At 37.1% G+C, this 23,737-nt stretch overlaps 1 protein-coding gene across 13 annotated transcripts in view; it reads left to right on the forward strand.

Moving 5' to 3' along the window:
- The window catches only part of B3GNTL1 (UDP-GlcNAc:betaGal beta-1,3-N-acetylglucosaminyltransferase like 1), a 127,292-nt gene that overhangs the window by 65,249 nt on the left and 38,306 nt on the right, over window positions 1-23,737 (forward strand). For 12 of the 13 annotated variants that reach the window (XR_007167943.2, XR_010825868.1, XR_010825869.1 and 9 more), the window contains one exon: window positions 21,027-21,122. Coding sequence is in view for 9 of the 13 variants with exons in the window: in XM_048075902.2 (XP_047931859.1) it covers window positions 21,027-21,122 (96 nt within the window). In the remaining 4 variants the exon portion in view is untranslated. Of the gene's footprint in view, window positions 1-414; window positions 553-21,026; window positions 21,123-23,737 lie in introns of those variants that run through there. The other variant, XM_048075913.2, reaches the window with a different exon arrangement.

The following is a 23,737-nucleotide window of genomic DNA, read 5'->3' on the forward strand; positions in this document are numbered from 1 at the left end:
AATGATGTATTAATGTATTAATACAGATGTGTATATTCCAGGGGAATGAATGTGGAATAGCACAAGTTTGAAAGTGACAAAGGCTTATTTGGCACTTCTAGGTAGGTGTGGTGTTATGGTCAAATGCTGGTTTCCTGCCCTCATGCTGTGCTTCGTGTTCGTTGTGGATTTGCATCCAGAGTTATTAATTGTTTTGCAGGTGAAAGGAAGGGGAAACATTGATGTGGATGTTTTGTGTTTTATTTTGAAACAAGAAGGATGGCAAACATCTGAACAGATGTGTAATTTTATGAGGAGGTTTTCCTACTATGCTACAGAGAAATGAAACACGTTCAGCAATGCCCCAAAGTATTGGCAGCTTCTGCTGATGGTGTGTTGTGCACTTCACAGGCGGTTTCTACTAACAGAGGCGTGCAACAATCTGACTTATGAAATGGCTTAACTGTTCCTGGAGGAGATTGATCTTTGTAGCAGTTCTTCCAATGAAAACAGTGAAGTGGATGCCAGTAGAAGCTGAAGGAAGAAATTTCTCACTTTAGAAAACAGATTTCTGTAAGTAAGCTCCTAATGTTCCAGCCTGGTTATTAGAAACAAAGCTCCGGTGTGATGTTTGATGTTTGCTTTCCACCATTCTGATGATCCTGCTGACAAAAGGCAGTGTCCTCCAAGAGCAGTTTCCCCGTGCCCTTTTTCTTAGGGACAAGACAGGCTGTCTTACCAGATACTGAAGTTTCAAGCCAAAGATCACCGACAGGAAAAAAAGAGGGCAATTATATGTAGAAATGGATGTCTCAAATTCAGATGCTTTCCAGTGTGATTAGATTGTAGAATTGTATAAACTCTTTGCTAAGAAATAATTTGCATTAGGAAAAGGGCATTTTTGAAAGTTCTCTCTGTGTTCCATAGATACTGAATGAAACAAACAGCACTGATTTGATTTTTTTCAATGATTCTCAATTAGAATTGAGGAAGGCATCTTTGCCATTTTATAATTCCCATCCAGTCATTACAAGACAGCACTAATCTTTGTCATAGGTGATGGATGTTTCATTTAATTGTTACTCTAGTGAGATTTTTGTTAGGGGTTTTCCACTAGTAGCTGCAGGAAAATTTCAGGGAGAAGGCAACGTGAACTTTATCAATGTATTTTTAAGAAACTGGGAGCCTTGGAGTCTTCAGTGTGACTAAGTGCATTAAAGATAGTGTTTAGAAAGTGTCTTGGATGTCACGACAATGTTCCATGCCCTTCAGAGAGCTGACTAATTGTTAGCTTGATCCATTTTTCAAGTGTCCCACATAGATATGCAGCAGATTGTCCATGTCCAAAAAGTGACAGAATTAGCTTCTAAATAATAATGAAGTCATGGAGATAACTTATCTGCAAATCAGTTTAATTTCATACTTTTTCTCCTCTTTTCTATTTACTCTTTTTTCTCTCTTGATCAGTAACAGCTTTCTTTTTTCTGCATAGCATTTGCTGTAAAACTGGTTCAAGTGTCCTATATTTGTCTTTTTCTTTCCAGCGTTTGGAATATCTTCCATCTGATGATATAATAGCTTCTTTTTCTTTTCATTTTGATTGATTATTTAAGTATTATCCTACTATTTACTTTTTCTTAAATCTTTGCCACTCTAATCTTTTGAGCGATCCAGCACTAACAAGCAATTATCTCCGTGTCAAAGAGAAAAGCATATTGAAGTGATTTATTTGAACTTTGGGCTGAGGCCCTCTGTTAGGGAACTACTTCCTGCATTTTCAGGATGAAAATTTTGATTTAGAAATAGCGTACATTTGCAACTCTTTTTTTTTTCAGTTTGACTTTAGTGAAATCCTCTTGTATAGGGCCATACTTCTGTTATTTTTGTGTTTGTTTTAAAATGACATGCAGTAATTTTTGAAACAGTGAAGAAATCTGTGAGAAGCTGACATTTTAATTATAGATAATAATTTGGACTTTCACCAGATAGGATCTCTGTAGTTAACTCCCTAAGAAGGCAAATCCCATGTACTTGGGAGCCCTACTGAACCATGCCATTCCTGTGAGAAAGGGCAACATTTGGGTTTGGGTGGTGTGCTGTTAGTTCGAGTTCTCAGTGTGTATGGCTTCAGCAGAATGGCATTCAACACATACTAAAAATGCTGCCATTCATATGCCCTTCATTTCTTCCTTTTTAGTGTGGAACATAACATTCAACTTTGTGAGGAAGAAGCACAGTAAGAGTGTTCTGTTGTGGGAGGGCTCTGTATGGGATCGTGAGTAAAGTGTGTTCCTTTGTGCCTGCTTAGAGCTGGTGTTGCAGCAGGGCTGCTCCACAGATAGGGTCTGTGCTGAGCTGGGATTTCTGACCAAGTGTATTCCTTGGCCACTTGCTGAGTGGCATTTCCAGAACTTGCATTCATAGATATATTACAAATAAAGCTTGGTTTATTCACACCTTACATTTTTTTCTCCTTTGGAGAAACAGTGAAACCAGAAATCTCCTATTAATTGGGAAGGGAGCAATAAAATTCTACAATATTTTTCTCCCAGACAAAAATTTTCTAAGAGAAAAATAGAGATCACTGGAAGCTCGAATACTTGAGTGGGAATACTCAAATACTACAATAAGTATTCTACATTTCATACGGAAAAAAATAAGTTTACTAAATTATGGATGCAACCAACAGAGATTTAGCGAGTAGTCAGCTATCCGTACAATTTATATATCTATAGCTCTCTGAGATCATTTTTCTCACATTCTACAATAATCTTCTGATCCAGCTAATAAAACTATGAGTTTGCAATTGTTCTTTCTGCCTCCATGTGGGTATGCATTAGATAAAATTAGGTTAATGAGACATTTTGGTTGAAGCCTGTTTTTTGGTCTCGGATTTAAATAACTGCCAAAACTGAGCATTTTCATTTTGTCAGGAAATAATTTTTCTCTTATAGAGCGAAACATAATTTATGATATAAATGCATGGTGAATCAGGCATTGTAATGCAGATGACCCGATGTCCCTGTGTGCTTTCTGAAGTTGGGAGATGAATACTGGTTCATAAAAGTTCGTATTTAAAAAAGGGAGGGGAGAGAGAGAACTGGGGAGAAATTCCCACAGCTCAAAATGTTTCTGAAGCTGCCTAACAAAGAGCCTTAACTCGCTGTATAAAGCTTTCTCTAAGCAACTTGGTGGGTCTGGCATAAGTATCAACTTTGAACAAGATTTTCATTTCTAATCTCTTTTGCTGTCTCAATACTGAATTATGGTCAGAGTTTTCAGGTCATGCTTGCACCAGTGTGACACAGGGAACTGCCCAAGGCTACAGCCTACAATCAGACTGTATAGATTACTGACAAGTCCTACTTCTGACCTGCAGGGAATTGCATTTGAAACATTTTTATCAGTGTTCAGTAAAGAAGTGAAATATTCACCTCATTTCATGACATGAAAGTTATGTCTCCTACTTCATTAAAGTATTCAAAGTCTCTTTTTAGGCCTTACCCTTGTATCACAAACATGTTTGTATTGATAAGTTGGTCAGGTGGGGTTCGAAGGACAAAACTGAATTCTTGTGCAGATTTTTCTTGTGTAATTTTATAAAAAAGATTGAAAGAACTGCACCCTGTTGCTGTAGTGTGACATAAGGGAAGTTTCTATGGGGAAACTCTTCAAATAATGAAAATCAGTGTGCATCCAGAAATAAGGAGGTTTTGATCGTTTAAAGAGACGTTTTTGAGTAGCTTTATGTGGATTTATGAGTAACTTCATGTGGGTTATGTTTTGCATGAGGCTGTTCTGCCTCTCTGAGTTGTGCCGGGGGTTATTTCTTCCACTTCATTCTGATTCCTGGCTGAGGCTTCATTCACTTATTCCTATAGTTCAGTTAGCGACCTGATTTACTTATCTATCAGTTTGTTTTCCAAAGGAAAAAGAGGCACCCATTTAAGTGAGGCTGTGGCCTTTGCTTCAGCAGTTCTTGTCTGAAAGCATTTTACAAAAATATATGATTAAACATGGCTTAATAACAGAAGTCATTAACACAACCCAGAATGTTAACATTCACTTTCATAGACGTGCAAGGCAAGAAGCAATAGGGGGCTTTTTCCTCATCACGATTTACAACCCATCTCTTCTGCATCTCTCTGAAGTCACTTGCAAGTATCGACTCCTGAAAAGAGTTGCATAAAAGCTTAAGTGTTGGAAATTAACTATAAAAACTGTCTGCTTTTCCATGTGGCTTTTTTCAAAGTATTTGATGCTGATAGCTGGAGAAGCCTGGTTAGTCTGCTTAGTGAGATCAAAAGGAAAAATGAGCTTCAGTTCAATCTAGAGTTGCCTGAGATTTATGGGTCCTGTGCTGCTCACTTGGCTTTTGTCTGTTTTTTAACCTGTAATTCTAGAGTTTGGCAGGCTATTTTCTCTGTCGAGGTCTGCTTGCTGTCTGGTGAAACATCATTTGTTGCGCAGCAATAACAACAAAGCAGGTGAAGAATGTAGAAGTACAATTTCCCTTCTTTTAGTTTTTCCTATACAAAATGATAAAAAAAACAACTCACAGTATGGAACTGTTAACTGAAAAAAGGGACATTCGGAGTCCACCTTAGACTGGGAGAACTCTGAAATTTAGCATGTCCTCCTCGCACTATTAATGCATGTGGAATTTTTTCTCCTGTGGAAAGACTGTCGGCTCCGTTCCATGAGTGTATGTATTGAGTGTATGTATGAGCTCTTGTTACAGATCTTGTCATAAAGGTTGGTGTTTTGGAGCACAAAATGCTTCATGCACAGCTGGTCTGTATGAAATAATTGACAGTTCTATAGCCCAATTGTTACATTACTGCTTCCTGGAAGAGACAAATTGGCTTCACCAGCTTAATCCTCAAACATGTGGTCCATATTCAAATATGAAATGAGGCGTAACTGTGAACAAGCTTTATGTTTGGTTGGATTTATTTTGGTGTATGCCAAATATATATTCTATGCTAGCGTGTCGCCTGGGTTCTTGCAGTAAGTTGCTACTGTGACCCTTTTATCAGACCAATATCTCAATTAGGAGTGTGTTGTGTACTGGGCCAAACCTTAAGCTTCAAGTGTGTTCCACTGAGGGGCATTTTTAATGGAATGACTGTTTCCCTTAGTCATATATTGTTTCTGCTTTCTGTGAATCAGATCTCAGTCTCAGTTCTGGAAGGAAATTTATTAAAAACTTCTGTGTAATACACTCTTCTGGAAAGCTATCTCTATGTCATCATTGTCTCTCTAACTCCAGTTGAAGGATTTTCGATCCTCCCTGATGGGCATCGTGTTACACAAATTTCTGTTGTATCTGGAATGGTCGGACATACTGATCTGGGGGTTGCATTTCTGGAGAAGATCTAGGATCAGTTTTGTTTTGATTACCAGGCTCAATACCCAGACTGCAATTGTCCTCGTTTGGTTAAATAAGTCAAGTGGGGTAGTCACGGGAAAGTGGTTTTGAATAGATAAGTTCTGTCTATGTTGGGATGTGTTGCTGTTCCAGCAGTTGTCTGTGTTGGGATTGCTCCTCTTCGGAGTTGAAACGGAGGTAGGTGTTTGTGGAGGAGGCCAGGCATCTGTGTAATGCAACTATTTTCAGAGTATTAACTGCAGAGCGTGTGAATTCAGCCAGAACTGCTAGCTTGAATACACATATGCTCTGCGTCAAGGCAAACACATATATGGTACATTTGGGAAAAATTCCCGTAGTAACTGCCTTTAAGTACTCCTGTTCCTTGGGCTAAGCAGGAGACTTAAAATGCTAGAGTAAACTGTAGCTAATACTGATGTAATTACAGATGTATGCCTTTTCTCATAGATATATATACATATATACATATATATATATATATATAATCTTGGTGGTGATTTTTTATAGACGTAGATGTATGGTTATATGGTATTTAAACAGTGACAACTTAGAAATCTGCTGGCAAATAAGTGTAAGAAGGCAAATGTAAGAAAAACTAGTTCTGCAATAAAAAGCATACACTGGTATTGTATTAGCATGTGATGTGCATTTAGAGTAGAGGGCCGCAGATTGCAATAACTTGAATCATTCAGTAAGAGGATGAAAGGTGAACATTTATGGGAAACTTGGTAGGAAAAACAATAATACATTAAAGGAGAAACATGAGGAAAAGCTTAGTGCAGAGAGAAAAAATAGTGGGTGACAAGAAAATAGTTGTGCAGTTTGGGGGGAAGTCTAGAAAGAGTCAAAGAGAAGAAAAGTGCCATAAAATGTGGGGGAAAATATCCTAAGGGACACATAGTCAGAAAATAGCCATATACAAGTCAAGTATGAGTGAAAGGAGGAAGAATTGCATTAGAAGATGTGCTATATCATAGTAAATATAATAATGTATATGAATCTGGCCCATTATGTTTCTTCCAGTGCTGTCTTAGAATAGATTTGGAACTGTTGACATAGTCATAGACATTCAGAGAAAAAAGTCAATGTTAATGGTGAGGAATTAATTTTTGAGAAGTATTTCAAATGATTCTCTCCATGTTCCATGTATTATAGAAAATCTTTTAGAGGTATTTTATGATATATTCTAATAGCCTTTACAGATCAGTGAAGAGTGAGAAAATGTATTAAAATTACACTAACTTATTTGATGTCTGGTGTTTTGGGATGGATTTAGGAAGCTCATCAATAAAACTATGTAGATTAAAATCAAATCCACATGTTTTAGTCTGTAAAAGCAGACATTTATAAAACAAATTGGTATATCATGTTACTTTTGTTTTTCTTTAAGATGACTTCATGTGAATTAGAGTCAAGTGCAGTGTTAGGAGATGCATTGGAATGTGCTGAAAGGTGTTAGCCTTATACACAACATCACCTCGCCTAAGCTGAGGCAGGCTTTGAGGGCTTGCGAGTTGTTTCTGTTACAGGAGAAACTGATGAAAGAAGCAGATATCTCGTGTCATAGTCTAGTTTCTCTGTCAAGAATGTATGCAAAATCTGTTTTTTTGCTGCTTTTTTTTTTCTTTTTTTTTTTTTTCCCCTGAATAAAGTCTAAAGGAAACGAGTAACCAATCTCTTTGCTCACTGTTTCAAGCCTTGCAGGTTTTCCTCCAGGTTCTTGCAGTCTTCCTGGAGCTTTTGTGTTCTGTCAGAGGTTCTTCTGCAGGATGCTTTTACTTCCATCACCCTGCCCAACTCCATTTCTTTCCCTCTCTCTCTCCCTGTTGTCTCAGTTATCTATTTCGTACTGAAACTTTAAGTATAGTTTAAGTTTTTGCTGCATACAAGTCTGATACTATAATTCTTATCCTGAGAGAGCTTCCAACAGTCTGAACCTGACCAGTAAATGGGCATTTTTAGTGTGGAACATCTGCAGAGAGGGCTGACAGCATATCTAGCAGCAGTACTGCATTTTCGTCTTTATCTCTGAATCTTTCTTTCATAATTCTGCTTGTTATGGTTATTTTTTTTCAGAGGACACTGATGTTCTACCTTTTCAAACACAAAAAGAAAAATTTTACTTTCTGTTTCCTAGTGACACTCTTTGATCAGAAGATTGTGTTAACAATCTCTTTTTTTTACTTCAAGACCAAGAGAGGAATGCCCAAGGGTGACATAAATCATCTATAGTTCCAAGAGCCTTTTAAGTAAAGAATTTTCTCCTTACAGGATTGAAACTTGTGATCTGTCATCAGATCTTGAGTTACTTATTTGAGATTTAAGCACCACATTTTGCCTTTCACTGCATTTAGGGGAAGCTATTTATGTAGCCAAGCTTTTAATTTTTAGATAAATATTTAAAATCCTGATGGTTTTGCTCACTTGTGTCAACTACTAGCAGAATAACTTCAAATGTTTGCAAATGTTCAGAAGGACGGGAGCACAGTGGCTAATGAGATAGCCAGATTGTATGGACAAAATGCACAAGCCTTTTTTTTAATATACAAATCGAGGTCTGGATTGACTGTGATTTGTAGGACAGGCCAATTTGTTATAGGACATACCTTGTTTATGAAAAGCAACAACAGCAAAGTAAAATGCTGTAAAAATCTCATACTTTTCCAATTTCTGAAAATAAATTACAGCACAGGCCTCCGTAGTAGCAAATGATGTGTTTGTAGGCTTCTGCAATTACTTGAAACCTGCAGGGATCATTTGCAGGCTGAGTGCACAATTAGGAGCAGTGCAGTCTTAATTGGATTGGGTGAAGCCAGTTGTGAAGCTATGCGCTTGGGAAGAGCTTCAAGTGTAAAGCAAAGGAATTCTTAATTTTATCCTCTATTAGAAAAAGCCTTGTTTTCACAATCGTGTCAAGAGAATCATTTATTTTAACTAAACAGAAATATTTAGAATGTAACCGACATCGCTGACAGGATTGCAGTTCATATTACAGGACGGATTTCGGATGGTAACTTCTGTTACTATTTTAAATATTTATGCTTAAAATTGTTGGATTTGCTAAGCAGCTGCAATGCTAAGGATATTTTCTGATTGCAGCTGGCTAATGGGAAAGTATGTTGAACTGGAGAACACTAATTACTTATTATTGCTGATAAGTTAAGAAAACTTGTGTCTAGAACTATTTAGAGTGATAAGACTTTTGTGACATCAGGTGATAAGACTGAAAAAGTCAGTGAAACACTCAGCTTCTGTCAACGTTATTCATAGTTTGATTTAAACAAAAAGAACATTGACCCAATCTTTTTTTTTTTCATAAAGAGAAGGGATGAAATGCTTGAAATATATTAGAAAGCAAACCTTTGCATTGGTGTTCATCACTGAAGAAATTCATTTGAGATTTTAAAAGTTGCCATCCCATGGAAACAGTATCTTTTAAAACAGGGCAGTCACGGAGGAATATGTTTCTGTGCATCCATTCTTCTTTCATCGTGCTTTTGACTTACGATATTTAGGTTAGCACAGTAAATATTGGGATTCATTTTTAGTAAATGGCTACTTAAGCTAGAGTAATTTGCCATTTCTGTAAAGGAAATTATTTCATTAGAGAATGTGTGGTTTGTAGGAAGAAAGCATGGTGCTTTTTAACTTCCGTAAGTTGATTTGAATCACTGATAGCCATCAACACAATGTTTTGTGCAGCCCACAAGATAAAACAATCCCTCAAGATATGAATCTTTTTATTTGAAATAAAAACTTGTTAACTAATTCCACGGCATTGTAGTTTGTGTTAGTACGCTTCTGCCAAAAACATTTAGATCCTAAATACGTAAATCTTCCGGGAGCCACAATGAACATTGTGTTATCAGAAGATATAATTAATTTTTTACCATTTAGCAAAGGAAAGGATGGAGTTTCAGTCACTGTCACAGCGTTGATCTTAGAGGCGTTTCCCTTTATTTATTTATCTCTGTGCACGCGATAAGGTGGCAGAACCGAGCAGGTCTCATGCTGCAGCAGCGGTGAGATAGTCCAGGTCTGGTAGTTGTTGTAGAGCACCTTGCTTATGTCAGTGTGAACTGTTTGACTGTGAGACTGAAAAATATTTAAACAGAATGCAAGAACCAAACAGCTGGGACAGCGAAGGAAGTTTCGCGTTTTCTCCTTCTTTTTGTTTTGAAGACCTTGTTATTTCCCTATCCTTTTCCTTCAAAGGATGGCTTGTTTATTTTGTATTCTCTACAGTAAAACGGAAAGACACACCCTTCCTTCATGTCAGCAAAGTTTCAAGCAGGGGATGGACTATTTAAATCAGAGCGTTCCAGGAAAGGCAGACTGCTGCTGCGGGGCTGCGGTGGGGGACGGGGTGAGCAGCGGGGCTGATGCTGCCGGAAAGGAGGGCACTTCGTCTGGGCTGGGAGTTCAGAAGTTGGAGGCTCTACAACTTGGCAATTAGGGATTAACCCAGCCTGTCAGAGCAATATCAACAGTAAAGTGATAAGGCTGAGCAAAACTTGTCTGCTCATCTTCTGGTGGTGATAAAAGGGTCTGCTGCCTTGCTCTGTGCATGTGAAAATGGGAGGTTTTTAATTGCAGTTATACTTTCCTAAAATCTTTCAGATACACTTGTGATGTCCAAATGGCCTGCTGCTCTGAGGCCATTTTAGAAGGTCTCGTAAGTCAGTGGCAGTGCCTTCAGTTCTGGGTATGTTGACGCATCCTTGTGAATGCTGTAGACTTTTATCCCAGGTTGAAGCAGAGACGAATTACTTCTGCTGACTCACGGATCTGACTGGAAGCCATGTGTCCGGGCTTGGCACAGCTCTTTGCCTGAACTAACATACCTCCTCTCTGCGAAGGATCTTGCAGACATCTCAGCGATGTATTACAGAACAGAAGAGACAAACGTTACATCCAGTTACGCTCTGGATGCAGTAATTCTGCTGAAGCCAGTGAAGGTAGTCTATATTTTCACTGATGTAAGTGGAAACAGAAACATCTTCCATGTAACTTAAAACACTGTACAGCAGCTTGGTGTAATTTTTTAACTTTACATTTTGCAGATATTATATATAAACCTGGTCTATGTCTTTTCTAAGTGGCAGTTGGTGTAAACATAGTATCATTGTATAGAATGAAATATGTGAGAAGTTCCCCTTCGAAATGAAGGGAAGAGGTTATTAGAAACAACCTAATTCAAATTAAAGTGCCTGAAGTGTCACACTTGCTTCGGTGCTAAAAAGCTGGCACACCTGGTGAAGGGAAGCAGCTAAAGCATGTGTATGGATTAAAAAGTAAGCGTACTTCTCTGATTTCCTCTGGCACTTCTTCTAAAGGGTGTTTTTTCTCTCAGCTGGGAGGATATTTTCCTTCCTCATCGTCCATGGCAATTGTACAGTACAAATAAGAGCAAGAACATGCAGAACCATGTTCTCTACTTCTTAGATTTAAGAGTTCTCACATTTCAATGAAGTAGAAAAATAAATTGGAATTTTGACTGAATAGGACATCCATCTTTTTGTGTTCCACGATCTTTAAAGAGCTGATGTCTTCCATTCATTTTCATGAGCCAGGCAGTGTTTTTTACATATTGTGAAAAGATGTTGCAGAGTTTGAAGGTTTGAGTCTAGAGAACTGCTCTTTGACTTTCCTCTTTCTTCTTTGACTGGTGCCTCAGTGACCAGTTATTGCACAACCACAGGCTGTATTTCATAGGTCCAGCATTGGCTGTCATTTTTCATAGGGTGTCGGTTGAAGTATGCCAGAATAACAAGTCCTGAAGGTATTATACCTCATTAGTTTTATGGTCATTTTGGCAGTATTTGAAGATTTTTTAAGGGGAAGAACATGTTTATTATCGTGGAGCTGGATGTATGGCTAAAATGCTTCAGCTGCTTTTGGAAGATTGCAACTTGCAGTTGTCTTTCTAAATTCAAATTAGCAAAGATGATGTGTTTATAGAAAGTACGTAAATACTGAATAAATAGTAAATATTGAAACATAAGTGTAGATTTATAGATGAATTGCCATATTTTCGAAAATCCATTTTTTCTTTATCAAGTTGCCTTTCTCTACTTCTGGATTCCATAGAGTTTCGTTGAGGCAGAATAACGTGTATATGTGAAAAATTACTGTTCATAAGTGTCTCAACCTAACTAAATATTTAAGCATATACAGTTTGCCTACGTATATACTACTAAAGCAATGGCTTCCTGAATCAGAATTTAACAGATTACATCTGAGGTGATGCTGGTTTTGGAATGTAGGCTTCATTACTGCAGTACGTGGGTCCTTCTGGTTCTATAATATGTTTTATGTAGGATTTCCCTGTGAAGTGGCACACTTCTGAAAAAGGCAGAGATCCCCACTACCATAAGGAAGTTGTAGTGCTTATGTTGGGTATTATTAAACCAAACGTTGCAGTCTAATTCCCAGAGCATTAGATTTGCTGAGTTTCCAATGCAATGCAGGGAAGGATGCAGGTGTTTCTGGGCTGGATTCAGAACAGCCAGAATTGCCTGTGCTGGCCAAGAGGAACTCGAAGTGAATGTGCTCAGGGATACTGCAGGACAGAGGTGCCTTCATTCTAGAAATGTGCTTTTCTGGGATCTTGCACAGGGACTCTAAGCTTCAGATTTAGAAATCATATATGATGTTAATTAGAAGCATCATTTCTCATAGATTTCAGTGGATATCTAGATTCAAAATAGTACTTGGAAATCATAATGTCTTAAAGCAACAAAGATGAGCAATAGCAAATATTTCATAAGAAACATGAATAAATACTGCTAATATATTGATTGTGCTTAATGTAAAGCTAAGCTAGATGAAGTCCCAGTGGGAGGATCTGGTTAATGTCTTTAATGGTTTAATGGTTGCTGTCTTTAATTTTTGTTATGTTGGTGTTGTATTTGAACTTCGATGTTATAGTCTTTGTTGCCATGACTTGTTTCTTGCAGTAGAACTCCTAATTTACTTAGTTTGTAACGCTGGAAGGTTCATCCATGCTGGCAGAGAGATTTGCTGTTTCCCATAGGAGTGTCCAAACTGATATCTTCCCTTAATATAGAAAGGATTGGACCAAACTTCAAAATAATTTGCATCAGCCACTGTTAGAAAAAAAAAACAGCAGAGAAAGCCTTGCTGAAAGTTCTTCTTGGATTGACAATTTATCTTACTTTGTTTTTTACAAATAACACGTACAAAAAGTTCTTATTACCATTTTCATAGAGTTTGGGGTAAATGAAGATTTATCTAAATTTTACAAAGTAATCATGGGGAAATTAGGATTATTAAATAATCTTAAAACATGCTATTTCTGAGATACATTGTTATTGTGCTTTTGTTTTTCTTACACTGCTGTTTTCAGAATTTTTCATTCAGAGATTTAAAACTTCATTTAAATCTTAATCATTTTTAGCAGGATGTGTGCGACAAACCAAGGTGTTTATGTTGAGTGACCCATGAAACTTTCAAAGGTGTAAGTCTCAAGAGCTTCTTAGTAGATCTTTCCCAGCTGGTGCTAAAACTGTGTTTGGTTTTCAGTGTAGCCAGGACTGCTATTCTGTTCTCAAATTTTAAGTTACATGGTTAAGTACAATTCTAGCATATGTTTCTTCTACTCATTTTGAGCTTTTTGGCAACTAAGAAATCAGTGTTTTCTGATTAAGTTAGTTTCTTTTAGATAGTTGTAAATGCTTTTTTTTTTCTTTGTGATTGAAATTACATAGCTATACCCTTTTTACTGTCATGTTACATGATGCCATTCCTATTTCCTAGTGATAGATGCTGAGTGCCAGATGGTACCTATTTACTGGTCTTATAGGTGTAGATATTTCTGCAGGACAGGGTAAGACAGAGGTATTAAAAAAGAATGTAAAAAATCTTTTTCATGTGTGTAGCAGAATTGACTTCCTCTTAATTCTTTGCATGTTTTAACTGCACTTATTATCAGCTTCACATAGCATGATGTGAGAGATGATTTCACACTACAGAAATTCTTCTGATGAAATTGAGGATGATTATCATACTCTAATAATATGAATGTGTGGATACATCAGGCATGGGCAGACGCTCACCCACTGAAAAGTGCTTACCTGCACTCAGGGAAGGAGAAGCCTCCTTCCAGGAGCTCCATTGGATTCATTAGCGATGGCAGCAGAGATCTTGCATGAGCTTTGTCCCGCAGCAGTTGTTGTTTATGGTAGGGAGAGGCTGCTTGCATACACAACTCTGATTTAGGTAGGATGAATCTGGGCCCTAGTCCTTGCTCTGTTTTATTGATTTGTGGTGTTCGATATGGAGCACAGGTGCCCTGAAGCTAGTTGATACCAGCCTTCATTTGCAAGATCTTAACTACTTATGACCTTCTTTCTTATCATTAAATTCTTGAGACTTAAAATGTTTTAACATGCTGCTTTGATGGAATGACTGACTGAGTAGTAACTAATTCAAAACAGTACCAGGGCATGCCAAGTGCAGGCAGAACTGGAAGCAGGAGTAAATGGCAGGAGTGATGCATACTTAGAGCCCAATTGCAGAGTTACGGTGCGACCTTCAAACTACCTATGCTATGAGAATTTGGGGTGTAGAGCAAGCAGTCCCAAACGAAAGGAAATGTTAGTCAGATAGTTGGCCGGGAGGCAGTGAGAGAACCTACGAAATCAAATCCCACATATAAACCCATCAACAAGTTATTAGGGAGGCTGAAACAAGAGAATGTGGATAGAAGGGAAAAGCTTTGTAGTGCTCTCAGCTCTGTTTTTTCTCAGACTTTTCCAAATTAATGGGCACTTAATTTTTATTTCTGCGTATTCTCAGAATTTGTTGAGGTCTTTCCAGTTTTATCTTCTGAACTGTGGAAAAACAAACTCTTCTAACAGGACACTGGATTCTTGACATGTATTAGGTCCCTTTCATTATGAGAAATGTACGTGTGTATGAAATCTTTTGCTGACGTACTGTAAATTTTTTTTTCCTGGTTAATATATATAAGAAAGTGTATTGTGGGATAAAAAATTTTAAACAAAGTGCAATACGCTGGTATTAGGCCATTTATATAAAACAAAACTCTGATAATAGTTTCATTTCCCTCCCATGAAATATGTTGCTTTTTTCTTTTTCACTAGCGGTGAAATTTCTTTTTCTAAAATAATTGAATAACTGACTTTTATTTTCTGTCTTTTCTTTTGTTCTCCCATTCACAATTTTGAAGTGATACAGAATGCAATTCTTGCGACACTGGAATGCATTCAGTACTTTGATACCCCGCAAAGACTTGTGTTATGATGGAAGACATGAGGGAGGGATTTAGGGTAAAGTTAGCTTTGATTTCCTAAAGAAAACATTCTGCTATTGTAGTTGTTAATCAAATACTGAGAGTCTGTAGGTTTTTTTTTTTTTTTTCTCTTTACCTTCTCTAAATGTTAAAAGCCTATGGCAGGGGGACGGGGTGAGGAACACAAAAGAAATCCTATTTGTATTGAAAGAAAACATAGCAAGTCTGCATGAATATCTAGAATTTATCCTGTGGATCTTTTGCATATACATTAAGACACAGCTGAACTGTAAATCTAAATCTCTTTACCTACAATGCTGTGTTCATTTAGAAGATGCTTGTTTTTCATTCATTTAACTGAGGCTTCTATCTCCCTCCACTCCCAAGATGCTTGCAACTTCTAGTATGTTAACATCAATTTGAGTGAGCATTAGTAGGCGATGTTATGCTTTTGCATAAACCTGAATACTCAAAAATATTTAAGCATTATCCTGTTTCTCTCTCAAAATACTTATATCTTAAAATTCATTGAAATTAAGATTTCCCAGGAGATTTGCTCTTGTGTCAATTCAACATGAGTTTTTGAAGGTGGTGTGTGGAAAAGTTTCACATACTGCTTTCTGTGTGAACGTACTGCTTTCTATGCGCATTTGCTTTCATCTTTACTATCTTTACTAGTATGTTTTAGAGAAGCAAACAACTGACTACTCTGTTAATTGTGGCCATGGCATCACTCACTTTAAAAGGCACATTGTCTTATTATCTTTACTGCACAACGTGTGGGGAGATGAAATTGGAGGGGAAAAAAGTCTGGAAGATAGGGAAGTAAAAGATGTTTGCAAATGCTTGACTAACAGCAGTATATACTCACCAGAGTAGGCACTCCTTGTTAGTGGAGCAGTAGACATTCCTGGGAGGAAACAGTATGCATGCAAAGGAAACAAATTTTTCCAGACCTTTGCAGGGCTAGTGTGATTATCATCATTCTGTATATGTTTTTTCTATACACAAAACATTAAATAATAATTTATAAACATAGTTGATGTTTTTATAAGCAGGAGATTAGTAATAATTAATTTCAAATCACATTCTGAGCACTAAAGATCTCATGTCCTTTTCCTGAGTTCCTGAGTGGAATTATCGTAGTATTGTGAAAAGGATTTTCATACATCTCTGAGATGAAAATTGCAGCGTAAGTATGGATTTTGTTATAACTTGGAATATTTCAGTTATATCTTACCTTCATTTGGGTACTGTTTCCAAATCTGAAAGACCTATTGAGTCTTCATCTTGCAAAATACCAACTGACGTGTCAAAAGTCAGACGGAAGGGTCACGTTAAAGATTTATTATGTGAGCATTGGTCAGTGTTCTAGCAGATTTCTTGTTTGTTCTGATCACAACATACCATCTGCTAATGCGACTTTAAGCAGCTTGTTTTCCTTCTTTCATGGTAAAAGTTCAGCATAAACAGCAAGCCAAGTAGACAACCTCTTGGTACAGAGTGCTTCATTTTATTGGATGGAGTCATTCTTCCATTGTACGTACTTGACTCTTTAAATACTGGAAACTTTCCAAGAATTAGAGACTTGTTAAGGCATGGATGTTACAAAGACCACTTTTAGCAGCTTACAGACAAGAAAAAAAGATGTAAGGCATGCTAAAATCATACAGGCTATTCCTTTTGCATGCATCTATTCTTTTGATTTCAGCAGTAGGTTAAGTTATCGTCATTAGTAGATAAAAGGTCTGAAAAAGACTAGAAGAATGGCATTTGCTATTGGGTTTTACTAGGAGTATTCAACTAAGAAAAAGAGATACTCAGCAGTAAAGGCAGCTCTCAATTATCCAGCACAATAAGGCTGGCATAGCTCACATAAAGCAAAAACACAATTCAATACATATGTATTAGAGTATAAAACCATATTTAATATATTTACCTCTGGAGAAATTGTAAACAAATTTTCTTTCAGAAGCAGATTAAAAAAAAAAAAGGTAGGTAGAGCGCAGCCTGATACAAGAAGCATTTATCCTGCATTTCATTCTTTGTGGCACTCTGTAGTAGCTAGAGATGTCAGGAGGAAGCGTGGCCATGTTAATACACATCCTCTTACTCATCTCAGATAGTGGTTTCACATCCAGCAGCTTACAGACTTAGACTTGATATTAACATTTCCTATAACACAGGAAATTCTGTTCATACAGAATTTTATGTTTTGATATACTGATCAAATAGCTATGAAAAGGGCTATCCTGTGTTTCTTAAGAGAATGGCCTGGTGAAAAGCACTAGGAATGTAATAAAGTGTGAGGGATAAGGGTGTTTGGTCAAACAAACACTGCTTTAAACAAATTTGCCCTTTCTTCCCAGTACTACTGCCTTCCTGGCAGCTCTGCTTGCATCATGAGAGGCGGAAGTGAGCAGGGATTTGTGCGAGGGATTCATGCACTGTGTCCCTCGAGATTTAGGTACACTTTAGAAAGTGTTAAAATATACCACAAATGTTTTAGTGATATTTCTTTTAATGTAATGCTATATCTCTCTTAAAAGCTTCTAGGCTTTCAGGAAAACAGTCTAGATATGAAAGCAAACATTTTTAGGTGTTATCATTTAGTATTATTGTTGTTATTAATATATCTACTTGATCCTTGGAATAAAACTAGATGACAATAAAAGTTCTAAACAATTTAAGAAATGCAGTGCTAGAATAGCAGCCTGTCCAAGTCACCTTGAAAATGATGAAGGTGGATTCCAAGTTAATTATGACAACACCATGTTCTTTGGGAATTCTAAATCTGAACAGATTTATTCCTTCATCTACAAGCTCTATCATCATTTTTGACAAGCTAATTTCATTCTCCTGTAATCCTTACAGCATAGGATGTACAGCAATGACTGTTAGTGAGCATTCATTTTCCAACACAGCCGTGTGTGAGAGGTTCACGGGTCTGAATTGCTTTCCAATACACTGAAGTAACTCCTCCAGTTGATCTCATACAGGTGTACAGGATTCAGTAACTAATGAAAGATGAGAACTGAAAAAAACATTAAGATCCCAGGGTGATGCTGGATATTTGGTGGGTAGAGCTGGAGAATGTTTCCAAGAAAACTAAACATAGCAGTTACAGAGCTGCATCATAATTCAAATTCTACTTTTGGTTGATTTTCAGACTAAGGCTGGCATGTTCTGTTTGTTTGTCTTGTGTGAATCTTAAGTGGCAATCTCACAAAGTGAGAGGTTGCAGTTTCCATCACAGAGTCAGCCAATCTGACCCTTTTTTAACAGCTTAGCAAGTGTGTATGATAATAGAATAGGCAAAAAGGAAATCCCGAGGAGATTTTTCCATCCAACAAAACTAAGCAGAAATCTAGAATTTCCAAAATGCAGAAAGTTGAGGTTACTTTTTTTCCTCTTGAAGATGAACTTTCAAAACTTTTTTAAAGTTGGCTTTCAAAAGTTTGGCAGACACTGCAGCATTTCAATATCATGGAACCCATGTTAGGAGCTCAGTGTTCTTCCTGAGCCAGGTCCTCCCTTCGCTGTAAGTACTCACAGACAGAGGGTGTAGCCGTATATCACAGCTGGACTGATTAACTGCGGGCACTGACCAGAAAGGCAGGTCTTGTTTTCTTTTCTAAAACTTGTGCCTTCCCCCTCCACTGTCTCAGCAGTATTGCTAGGCTGACCCCTAACAGTGAATGAATTTAGAGAACTAAAGCTACAGAAAATGAACACTTAAAAAAAAAAAAAAAAAGTGGAAAAGCACTTAAATTAATATAGATGTACTGTAAAGCTAGACAAAGCTAGACAGAAAGTTCCCCCTATCAGCTTAATGATTACTTAGAGATTATCTGTAGTGCTGCTGAAAATAATGGTCTTGTCCTCCGTTTCCTGCCGTGTTTTCCTGCATCCTCCTTTGTGCTAACCCTAGTGTTCATGGGGTTAGTTGGATCAGGGAGCAGATTCAGCTGACAACTAACATAGCAAAAAGAAGAATCTCAGCTTCACAAACAACATTTTCAGCATAGCAAAGCACGAGGACAAGTATGTCCATTGTGGCAGCAGTAGCACAGATTTCAATTTCCTTCAGTTTGTTTTGACATCACCTTGTGAATGTTGATCTAGAAGCAGCTTTCTTTACCATTTCATGGGCCCTTAACTGGTGTATTGTTCCGGGTTCAAAGACTTGCTTGAAGGATAAAATCCTGAAATGACATGTGGCAGTCCAGCCACCTCATCATCAGTCCAAGCTTTGTGTGATTCCAAGCACTATGGTATCGTTTCTGAGAGGGACAGTGAGACATGGATGTAGGAAAGACGTCAGTGTTTGCAGCGTGTGATGATGTTTTTGCTTTTCTCAGTTCTCAGTGTTTCAGCTTTGTCCTATTTGCTTTTACTTTAGTATTATACTTCATTTGAACACAGATTGGCTAAGATATTTGGGATGTATGCTCTGCACATGAGCATGACTAATTACAGTGAGCTACATCCTTAAGATTAAGCACATCTGTGTTCCCTGATGAACCTGGCTGTGCTGAGGAAATGGCATTCTAGCCTCTCCAAACACACTTCTTGTATTCCAATAGGCTCAAGACTGTCTTTGAAGATTTTCTTTCATTCAGAAATGAGATTGAATGCAATGCATTCTAGCCTAGCTTTTCTCCCTACTGTTGTTTTCTTTTGGGATTACTGTTTGGCCATTGTTCAGTTCAGGCCATACTCAATTGCCCTTGTAATTAGTGTGGAGCTAATAACCATGTACTGACTAATCATGTCTGCTCTGATTTTCTGGGATTGTTTTGACTCTTTCAGCTCCAACTGGCTTTTGTGGGGAGTTTTTGACGTTTAGCACCTCTGCAAACAGTGTACTTCAGTTATGAACAAGCTGTTAATCTGTTAAATCGTAGCCATTAAGTGACAGTATTATTCTGACTAAATATGACAGCCTAAAAACTGAGTATCTTTGTCCAAGTGAGTCACCCTAGGATCCCTCATAGACAATGAGGTTCTACCATTCTGGTTGTGGAGGAAGAAGGCAGTGTGTTTCCTTGCAAAGTGGATGCCTGCGTTTGATCAGATGATTTGTGCCATAAGAAAAGTGGGAATAAATTACCTGTTGACTTTTGATTAGACTTCTCTGCTTTGCTTGGAGACCCGATTTAAGTGTCTGTATAGAACTGGGGGTGTAAGATTTGGGTCTTAAGTTCGTGTTTATGTGTGGAATTGGAAATTGACAGATAACAGAGTTTGAGGAGCTCCATCCAAGGTTGAAGTCAGGAGGAACACTGATAGGATGTAAATGCTTAGATGCACATGACAAAATTTGCATTTGTGCACTAGTGCTCAAGACTTTCAACTCTACAGGAATATTAGTATTGCCACTATATAGCATGCTACGGAATCATCTGCTCATAAGATCAGCATTTTCATTAGTGTTTGGAGATTGGCAGTAATCATGAGGTTTCTTTCCTTCTGCCTTTGTAAACGAGGCTGTGCTCCCTATTTCCTGCAGTTCTTGGAAGCAGGCATATTATCTTGTCTTAACTTTGCACGTTCTGTTTGACAAGTTCAGTCTCTTGTTTGGCCAGATAATTCATCTTGTAATAAAAGAAAGAATCAGTTTACCTTCCATAATCCAGATTCTGGTTTATTTCATGGTTTTGTTTACAGCAAGTTTGTTTAAAGCTTCAGGGACTGATCTGTGTAGTTCTTGGCTGTCACTGTGCAAGAGGATGAAATTAATAGCCACTCCCTTTTCAGTCCCTAAAGCATTTTCTTTTTCAACAACCTTTTAAGGTAGGTACCACTGGGTAGCAAATCCATAGAGCTCTGGTAATGATTAAAATAAATTGTATCTTACCTGTCCAAGCTTGATTAAGCTTTAAATGTCTTTGGCAGAAATAAAAGATCAATAAAAGTTCTTACTTAATGTATGTATAAGGAATACAAAATGGAAAAATCAATGTAAGATTCTAGAGTTTAAGAACTTTAACTTTCAAGATTCTTCTCAATTCCTTCCCTTCAATATCAGCAGTGGCACTTTTAGTAGAACAGTCATTTCCAGTGTATTTCTCAAAATTTGGAATATAGTCCTCTGCATGTGTTGCAACTTATGATAGAATATAAAGTTAAGAAATACGAAGTAGGAATTAGATTAATTTGGCTGTGACAGCTCAAAGATGCTGGTATACACTACATCTTAGGCACGAAGCATATGCTTAATTCTAAGCACTTGAATTAGTGATAAAAATTGCTGGATATTAAGTATAAGCATAAGTATTTTTAAGATTTTATGTGAATGCGTAAGCTTTATGTTGTTCCCCAACAGGTGCTACTTTGACATTCTCTTAATTAAGACTTTTTTCACCTTTTTTCTAGGTGTTTACCTCCCATGGACCTACTGTGATCATGCCAACCTGGTTCTGTTCTCGAGAATGGTTTTATCATGTGGGAAAATTTGATGAGGGTGGAAAAGTGAGTAATAATCTAATTCAGAGCCATTTGGATCCATTCTGTGTGTTTTGGAGCTTAGGGGTTTTGTTTCTACTGGTTTGAGTGAGGTTTTAGGGGTAGAATGGGTAGTTCTGATTTTTTTTATTCTTCTGAAAGCCTTCATTTATTAGTACTGTAGAGAAATCTGCTACAGCTATTTAGTATTTTATTATTTAAACCACAACTTAACATTGTTATTCTTTTTATAGGGCTCTAAATGGAGCTCTCCTGTGCTATGCAGTGTGTTTATATATTATATATATGTATATTACATAAATATATACACACATATACATGTGTGTGTATGAGGATATACAAATATTATCCTTTGGTCTGCCAAAAAAAAAAAAAGTAATTTAAAGATATGGCAGATGGAAGAGAAGTGTTTAGAGTGGTGAAAAGATTTGCTCTTACTTATGTGACGGGTGAGTGGCAGAACTGGGAACAGTGCCTGCCTCCCAATACAACCTACGTTTGCTGACTCATGCTCTTAATTTCTTTTTTAATATAATTCCTTATCATTATATTTTCATTCTCTGAAGAATACATTTGACTTAACTTCTGGGGCATTGTAAGTAAGCTCAAAAAAGAAAGAAAGCTAAAACACAATAAGGACAACAGCAAGCCTAATGATAAAGATCAAGGTTAGATTGAATAGGCCATTGTTCTGTTCTCTTTGTTTTTACTTTTGATTTTCTTTACTTTGTTCTGGTTTTTGTGTGTGTGTGTTTCTTTTTTTCTGCTTCTTTCGTGATTGTTTTTGCTTTATATGTAATCATGTAGGGGCTGTGCCACCAGTTATTTAGATGTAATAAGTCAACAATATTAATCCTAATGATTTTTCAGCAGCCATGTAAGATATGGCCTTCCAGTCTTAAAAATTAGCAGTGATAAGTTAAAAATTTTGTTTTTCCTCATCATGAACTGTCCAACATGTCAAAATTCAGACTCTGGCTCATATGGAGGACCTTCAACAAAAATACCCTTCTAACACGGGTTGCAACAGGTCATAAGCAGTTAAATCAAACCTTTGTCATATGAAGGTTTAGAGGAAAATCAGGTCCTCAATTGTTTAACATTTAGCACTGTAAGTATTTAGCATTGGTCTAACTCTTTTCCATTTGAAAATAATTTGAGGCAAAGATTTTCTGTATATATCAATAGTTTGTTATAAAGTGGTGCTGTTATGAACCCAGTAATGAATACTTTTAACAATCTTTTTCATGTGTGTGTATGTTCTGACCTGACCCATCATCTGATTATATTAACCCGATCACTTCCATCTCCATTTTGAGTTACTATTTAACAGTATGACCTCTTAAGTGTCATATCGCTGCAAATAAACACAGAAGCAGGCCAAGAAATGTCCACATTTCAGCCTTCTCCATTTGCTAAACTGTTTGCATGCCAAAAAGCTGCATTTCTCATTTGGAATTAAATCCAAACACCTGTTCTTCATATTTCAGTGCTTAGTACAAATGGAATATAGTTCTTCCATGGAAGAAATGGTGATTTGATGTTTATGTTAATAGTATGGGTGGACTGATAGAATATAAATATGTAAGCTGTGATGTAATCTTCTTTATTAGAGGTAGGTATGCATGTATCTTTCTGTCTATCCAGGCTTTATGCGAAACAGATTTTTCTAAATGTTTACAAAATGTATTTAGAAATAAAATTCTTTCTGGTCAAGATCTGCAGATGTTGGGAATATATTCCTTTTGTGTAATCTCTGTGTCAATGTCCAAGTATAACGCCAAGCAGTATTTTCAGAAATGGTGACTAAGAACCCTGACAGGTTTGCTTTATGCACCAATTGCTAATTAAATAAAATTGTTGAGATGTTTTTTTATGCAGCCTCTGAGATATGACAATTAAAGAACTACTTGAAGGTATCTGATTTTATAGCAAACTCTAATTATGTGCTGAGACTAAGGTAACGCAATAGAAATGGCCACAAGCCTAGAAAATAACTTTTTAACTAACATCTGCTGCTAGGAGAAGAGTTATGTGAACCATATTTCTGACTTACCTTTTCAGGAAAATAAAGGGAAATAATCTTCATGTTACCCAACCAATTTAGATAAGGAATGCAATATGTACTTATTGAAAGAAGTAGCAGGACTTTACTAAACCCATCAGAAATTACACTTGAAAATTAGGGTGTGACATTAGCCGCATGATTGTTTTTGCCTGTATACTTTTTGGTGTCTTCTAACAGCTAGCATCCTGGGTGAAAAGTCATAACTGTGACTAAAAGCTATGCTGAGAACAAATCTACAGGGTCTTATACAATATGAACAGCAGATTTTGAAGCTATATAATCTGTTAAAGTAAGGAACATAAAAGGTCATTCACATTGGTAGACGTGTTGTCTGCTTCTTCCTAAGCAAAATTACTGGTTTGTATATTTGATACTGCACTTCCGTTGCATATAAAACCAGTATTTTGTAGTCGTGGCTACCTGGCCCTGCTTCTACCAAAATGTATTTTTCAGATGGAACTTCAGATTTTGTTTGTTGTTAATGGCCAGGTGAAGATCACAGGGAAGGCAAGTTATTTGTCTTTTAGCAAGTCATTCTTCTGTTCTAGTTGTT

The sequence above is a fragment of the Anser cygnoides genome, chromosome 19 (genome assembly GCF_040182565.1).
Source record: "Anser cygnoides isolate HZ-2024a breed goose chromosome 19, Taihu_goose_T2T_genome, whole genome shotgun sequence".
In the NCBI taxonomy this organism is placed as follows: domain Eukaryota; kingdom Metazoa; phylum Chordata; class Aves; order Anseriformes; family Anatidae; genus Anser; species Anser cygnoides.